The sequence below is a fragment of the Citrus sinensis genome, chromosome 3, assembly GCF_022201045.2.
Source record: "Citrus sinensis cultivar Valencia sweet orange chromosome 3, DVS_A1.0, whole genome shotgun sequence".
Classification (NCBI taxonomy): domain Eukaryota; kingdom Viridiplantae; phylum Streptophyta; class Magnoliopsida; order Sapindales; family Rutaceae; genus Citrus; species Citrus sinensis.
This window is the reverse complement of record NC_068558.1, coordinates 46724158-46731730: the sequence shown is the minus strand read 5'-3', so window position 1 is coordinate 46731730 and position 7573 is coordinate 46724158. Positions and strand designations below refer to the sequence as shown.

The following is a 7573-nucleotide window of genomic DNA, read 5'->3' as shown; positions in this document are numbered from 1 at the left end:
CCTCTAACATTCTCAAATAATATATGAATGCATTGACCCCCATTAAAATTTAAAACGAATGAAACACATTTCTTCATATTTGAATTTCTAGAATCGCAACAGAATTCATCGGCTTCTCCGGTCTTTCTTTTGGAAGATCTATCGAAATAAATAATTAAACAAATAATTATAAATCCTAAAATACTTGTAGCCAGCAAATGCTCAACACGAATCATCATTTCAGTAGAAAAAACACGAAGAAATCTTAAGAAAGTCACACTGCCACAATTTTTAAACACTACACGTTTTATTTACCTTGCCCAATGGCACCGCCATGTATTAATTGCCGACATTTCAAGTCCCCTTAGAAAGTGATAGACCGTGGGCTCCAAACCCTTTGGGGGGTTTTAGTTGTTTATGAGAGAGATATTGTTTGGCTGGTGAGAAAATCCAAAGGAAACAGATAAATTATGTGGACTCCATTAATTCTTCATGATGCAATTTTTTTTTATTATTATCCAGAAAAAAAATTGTAATTTTCAAATGCAGTAAAAGAAAAGTAGGAGGTTGTTTAGGTTCACAAGAGGATTGTGGTGTGTTTCAACTGAATAAAATGACTTTTACAATTAAATACGAGGGTGCTGGCACTGGTGACACTAACATTTTTGTCACCTTGTGACTGTAATTGCCCTTCGTGTCTCCTTAATGGGAAGAAAAACTCCGCGTGAGAGATCAAACTTTTGTTGTCAAATTTTATATTACAATGACCCTTTTTTTTTAAAATTATAAAAAAAAAAAAATTGTATTTGGCGAATGAAATCGGTTGCTTAGCGTCAGTGATAAAAGCAATAGTAACAAAGTTCATTGAAAATATAAATCTTGGACTTTATGTAGGTAGATTTGGATTACGTGACGTTGTTGATGTTACTCACAGTCACAGGACCGTCTCAGGGCAATTTCCATTTCCTAGATTTGCTTTTTTATTAATTGATATATATTCTTATTTTATGTAACTGGGAAGGAAACAAGCAATTTCCGCCAACTCAGGGCAGGAATTGAAGAGACCCAACAAATAGTTGAAGGAAAAGTAATTAGCAATTTTATTTTTTTTTTAATTTTAGGTTTGGAATGATTATGTGAGTTTGTGTCTCGTTCAAAATTCAATTCATAATTTTTAGTAGTGAGTTTTTCATCCTTTTCTGAACGCTTGATCAGAATGAGGCACTTCCAAACTTTGTTATAATTGGGGCTTTCTTTCTGTGTATGTGTTTGTGTGGTGATTACAGAGGATGTACAGGCGATGAATGGGTGATCAATTAGATATGCACGCGTACAAATGTATAGGCACACAACTAATCTACCTACTCAAGACAAACAATTTCTTCGCCATCACTTGTCATTTCTTGAGGGTTGATAGTTGATACTTAAATACATTGATCGCTAAATTAGTTGAAAATTAATATACCAACATTGGCGAAAAATAATAAACAGCGACAGCCTGATACATGTACTCAAAATATCTCATATTTAAATTAAAAAATTAACTACAAGGCGATACATTTAATATACTAATTTGTATTACGTCACACATATTGTAATAATTTAAAAAAAATAACATTTAAAATTAATTTTTGACTTTTCAAAATCATTTTAAAGTTGTTCAAAAGTAATGCGAAAGCGGCCTTTATTGCATTAAATTATCACAAGTGAAAGTGTATTCGGATGAACGAGATCAGATATTGATTAGGGCTATTTAGTAAAAAGGTATCTTCATTTAGTGGACAACGTATCTCAACCCGTTATCGTCACATTGGGCTGGGGATCATGGACCTGAATATGGCCCATTCAATTTCCAAGAACTGACTCACTGGGTTGGTTATGTTATCGCTTTCCCTAATAACATTAATTTTGCCTCTCAAAATTAATAATCATAATAATGATAATTTTGCAAGTATTTTACTATTTTTCGTACCTTTCTAGACCAAGGCCAGGAACCAACGCACTTTTCTTTCACAATGAAGTATGTCTTCATTTTGTAGATTTGATGATGTATGTCTTCAAACAAATCAGCATTTAGGTCATAAGCTCAGACGCATGATTTTAAAATTAATTTCTTTTTTCCTTTTTTTTTTTTTTTATGGGGCTGAATATGATAAAGCCAAGCTTTAGCCACCTGTTTTATAACAGACAATATATATATATATATATATATATATATATACATATTACAAATTAGTTGAAGCCAATCCCTTCGATTAGAAATATATTTCACCTGCAGGGCTACAGCCATGGGCGGACCCAATTAAGGTCCAGGAGGGGCTTCAGCCCCCCCTGGACCATTAAATTTTCTTTTAAATGTACCACAAGCCCCTTTTGAAAAAGTTAGATAAAATAATTTGGACACATTTTTCATATATTAAAAGACTTGTTGTTCAATAGTAAGAGTGTTATTTAATGATTTTAAAACCTTGGTTCAAATCCCATTAGCCACATTATTTTATTTTTTTAAATATTTTGTGGAAACTACTTCGAAAAATAATATTTTCACGCATTTAAAATACTACTTCAAAAAATAATATTTTCACGCATTTAAAAATAATAATTTATTACTATTATTATTTAGAATTTAAAAAAAATAATAAAATTTAAGTTTATAAGACTTAAAATATATTCGAGTGAACATTAAAAAAATCTAAATTAAATAAAAATTTTTGAACTAAACCTCCCCTCATTTTAGTTTCTGCGTCTGCCACTGGCTACAGCTACGAGAATTTAGAAACATAATTGGATAATGTGGCTGTGACTGTGTCTGTGTAGAAGATGCCGCAACGGCAAATGACTCATTATATGCAGTGGGTCCCGTCTCCTCTGAGACAAGATAACACCAGTTCCAGCACTGAATCACAAGCCCAGTTCCACAGTTAATTCATTAAATGCTGTCATATTATCTAATTTCCTGATGCATGTGGTCAAATTTGTTGATTGCATTTCGTTTTGTATAAGAATACGAGAAATATTGCTTTCTCAAAGTTTCCATTTCACAATCTTGTATTGTCACTCCGTTTCAGTGGAAGTAACATATTGAAGATCAATCAACTCACAGAAGCATTTTCTTGTTAACGGATAAATGTGCAGCTTCACACACACACAGCCCAGTTATTTTGTTGTTTATCGCCGACGACGCCAAGTGAATGGTGCTGATTTCTTTGCCATATCAATAACGTTTGCATTCACCATCGAATAGGCTAGTGTTTACCATGCAATTGGAAGTTTCTTACTTTATAAAATGTGATTTAAGATAATGCTAGCGCCATAAAGATGCAACAAGCCATCAACATATACATGGCCCTTATTAGATTGAGCGTCACTTTCCCCTTTGTACGGACTAGAAAGTGAGTGAATACTCTCTCAATTCGTCTGTGGGGTTCCCTTTTCCTCACTTGACTTGAGAAAGCCATTAATAAATTTAAGTATCACTGTTAAAAACACCCACTTGTATGTATGTGCACGCGCGAGAGATCAGAGGAGACGGGAAGTGTTGATTGCTCATGTAGTTAGAGAATCTTGCAAATCAAGTAACCAAGACAATTTCATTTTTTCAAAGTGTTAGGATTCTTTCGTTTTAAATGAAAAAGCATGCAAGCAGCTGTTGTTAATGATCATCTCCTCGAAATCATCTACCTGTTGTAAAAGTGATTATGGTCTTTGGATAAACTGGAAATTTTCTGCTTTCATTAAAGAAGCTTCATGTGATTCCCATAAACATATCGAAGAGGGAAGGAAAATAAAATAAAATAAAATAAAACATGAATGAATATAACAAATACCTTCTCTTGATTCTTTACCGATAGAGAATTGCAACAACACAATGCAGATGCAATGAGGCAAAGTAGAATAAAAGACACGGAAACAAGCCTTAATCTGCAACTCTACTAACACACTCACACAAAGAAAATTAAAGCTAATAACATTTTTTTTTTTTCAGTTTGTTCTTGTTGCCCCCCACAAATTTGCTAAACCAGAGAGTAAGAAATGTTTGTATCAGACCTATATACAAGAGAAAAATCTTTATCACACACACCTGATATATGAGAGAACTGGGAAACGGCAATTGTTTCAAGCCCCTTCTGTTTCACGAATGCGGGCTAAATATGTCCATACGTTGCAGTAAGTCTCTGGATCTCCTTAGCACATATGTCAGAATTTTGTAAAGGTTGTTGCTGGTTTTGAGGCCATATACCACTCGAGCTATCAGTCAGGAAATGTGTTTCAGATTTTATCTCATTGTATAAGGATTGAGAAGTTTGATTTTGCAAAGCAGCGGCCATTAGCAATGATGGGGTTTGGAAATATTCTGGCCACTTAACATCGTCAGGGTGGCTATCAATAAGATTGATTTGACCTTCTTTCTCTGATGAGCTGCAATCTGCTAGTCCCCAAGGGAAGATGCTGCTCTCAAGGAAGGAGCTGGTGCTCTGCAGCTCTGTGCTGCTACTGCTTACACTGTTGCTGTTTGAGGCACCACCGGCTTCCCAGTACCGGGATCCATTGACCGTAAAAGAGGGTATCGAATGATTATCTGAGGGAAGAGTGACAGATGTTTTGTAGCTCATAGGAGCTGAAAATAATGATGAGCTAGATACAGGGGGCAGGATTGTGGGCATTGCATTGGACGAGAATTGAGAATTTATATCGAATGATTTACTGGTTTGCATAAACCAGAGAGGGGAATTTGAGGCTGCTGTTGAAAGTCTTGCATTGGAAGCACAATTCAATTGTTGAAGAGGAAAATGCCCCACAAAATCTGAAGGCTGGCTATTGGTGATGCTGCTGCTTTCTTGGTTGGAACTTGCAAATCTGTGTGTATAAAAATTGCTTCTATTGTTGTTGACTGTGCTGGGGATTGAAGAGCCTTGTATTTCCGACAAATGGTAGGCTTGTGCAGTAACTGAAGTTGGTTTCTGCTCATTTAAAGCTGCCGTTGTCCCATGCTTTGCGGTAAGCTCAGTGTTGAGGAGGTTCAATTCACCAGATACCCCAGAGACTTTGTCTTGGCTGTTTGTTGTTTGATTCTTGTCTTCTCCATTTTCAACTTCAGAAAGTGGCTTATGCGTTACAGGGTCAATGCCTCTCTGCCTGAGCTTCTTCTTTAAGCAAGAATTCCACAGATTCTTTATTTCATTGTCGGTTCTACCGGGCAGTTGTGCCGCAATCTGAGACCATCTGTAAAGCCACACAGTACCAATAATGTTAATTAATGACCACATATTTTAACTTAATTATCACATTAATCAAAAGAAAGTACCTATTCCCCAGAACTGCATGAAGCTCAATTATAAGGTTCTCTTCTTGCTGTGAGAATGTGCCTCTCTTCAAATCAGGCCTCAAATAATTAATCCATCTAAGTCTGCAACTCTTACCACATCTCTGTAAACCTGCAAATTCATCCCCATGTAGTAAAGACGGAACCATCAAAATAATTATCTTTAAAACATTGAAGAAACACTTGAAAACGATGATGGGATCATCAATTAATATATTATCAATTACCAGCTTGCTTGGGGACAGAGCTCCAGCAACCATGGCCATACTTAGTAATATGCCTCAAAAGCTTCTCATCTTCTTCGGGTGACCACAAACCTTTCCTTAGCTTCTGCTTGTAACAACAAGAGTGCCTCCCCATTTGAGGAAAAAGGAGACTCAACACTTCGACTTCAAATGAAGGGGAGAAAAGCAAGTTTAATTTCCAAAAACAGCAAGTTTAATTTCTGTGGTTAACTGTCAGCAATGGGCTTGCTGCTGTTGCGACTGTGAATGGATTTGCTTTGCTAGAAGATGTTTTGGTGGTAGAAAATATGTAAGTGAAGAAAGAGAAATAATTTTGATTGGGAAGATCAGAAAATGAAGTAACAGCTCAGAAAGAGAAGTTGAATTTATTATAAGAGGGATCTTTCACGAGAGAAAAGTCCTATTCATAACATAACCCTGCTATAGTTTCATTTTTTTTTTTTCTCTCTCTCTTTAATATCTTTTTCCTTTTTTTTTTTCTTTTGGCAACAAGGTGAAGAAATGAAATCAGTTAATAGACTCTGAGTTGCATGTTGCATATGTCTTATCAAAGGTCTGAGAATTAATGTCTTTTGCAGGGGTGGTGGGGCATTTTCACTCATAATATATTGGTCGCTATACACTACTTTGGCAGCAACCCATGCTTGTAACTTGTAGCTTTAAGCCTGTGAAAATTTCATTTCACAGAATTTACAAAACCCCTTTCAGTTAACTGAGCTGCGACTGGTAAACTAAAATAAACATAACCGGGATTTTCAATATTCCTCTGTCCACTTGGGGATGAACCTTCTTCCTTTTCGCTCATTCGCTTATGTGGGTAAGAGTTTCGAGTTTTGAGTTTTTTTTTTTTTTTTCACGTGTACTGTGTGGAACTGAATTTAAAAACAAATTTATTTAAATTGTACTATCATCGTAGAATTGATCTAAGAAGTTATGGTAGATTGTAAATATGTTCAAATTATATGAAACATTTAAAAAGGAAATTACACAAATGCTTGCTTTTTGTGTCTCAAAGGAAAAAAAAAAAGGATATTTTTTTTCCCCAACCCTTTTGGCTTTTTGGGCAATTCTTCTGAATCATGATCGCTTTGAAAAGTTTCATCATTACGTGGAAAGAACAAGTATTTTTAGCCATTTTCATCGAAATTAAAAAAGAAGAAGAAGATATTTTTATCCATTTTCCTATTTTTGATGAAATCCACTGGGTGTTGTAAATTGCCCCACCCCATCAAATTTTGCCCTAATTGGAAACACACTATTGCTTCTTTCATTCTGTTTCCTTTTCTACCATGTAAATTGGAGATGCCCAAACTTACTCCACACGGCTATGACCAAAAATGTGAAACAAATTTAAACTATGTTATCAGAAAATCCTATGCATTGATTGAAGCCCGATTACGTGGTTGTATTTTATCAACTTTACCATGTTATTATTATTGTTCTCTGTTTTAAAGATAAAACATATTTAGATAAAATCATTAGTGTAATAATAAGGTATTGTTGCAAGTTGCAACACAACTTAATTTCCCCACTCTATGTTTAGTACTTTCATTAAACGCAACAACAAATATAATTGCTAAAGTTTAAAGAACAAACGAAAAGGGCAAAAGGGTATATCTGAATCAAAACCAATTAAATGATAATTTTATTTTTCTCTTTTTAAATCTTTAGGCCAACAACCTGAATGAAACTTCATTAAAACACCGCCACCACCGCTTCAAGTGTTTGCCAAAGCCAAGCTGCAGTTTAATTAATCATGTAGATTTGCCAGCAGAGTAAACAAAAGCTAAAACAAACGGCCTCAAAACAATTAACGGTAACCGGCATTGTCGTTAAAACAAATTAATTATGAGAGCACGTCCACGTAATAACTTCTTTGCTTGTGCATCTAAATGATTGAAGAAAGGCTTGACTTTAAAAAGATTTAAATAGCTTTAAAACGACTGAAGCTTCCATCTGCTAGAAAAAAGTTTTTATGGGGAAATTTGTGACATTTTACATTGGCGAATTATTGATAAAAATTTGG

The 7573-nt window shown here is 34.9% G+C and overlaps 1 protein-coding gene across 1 annotated transcript; it reads right to left on the bottom strand.

Moving 5' to 3' along the window:
- Nucleotides 1-3796: 3796 nt before the first annotated feature.
- On the bottom strand, nt 3797-6347 carry LOC102609163 (transcription factor MYB61). The gene is made up of 3 exons (XM_006492375.4): nt 5530-6347; nt 5285-5414; nt 3797-5202 (listed from the first exon to the last, which is right to left on the bottom strand). Exons 1-3 carry the CDS (start codon nt 5660-5662, stop codon nt 4125-4127), a joined length of 1341 nt encoding a protein of 446 aa, XP_006492438.2. The 5' UTR covers nt 5663-6347; the 3' UTR covers nt 3797-4124.
- Nucleotides 6348-7573: the final 1226 nt, after the last annotated feature.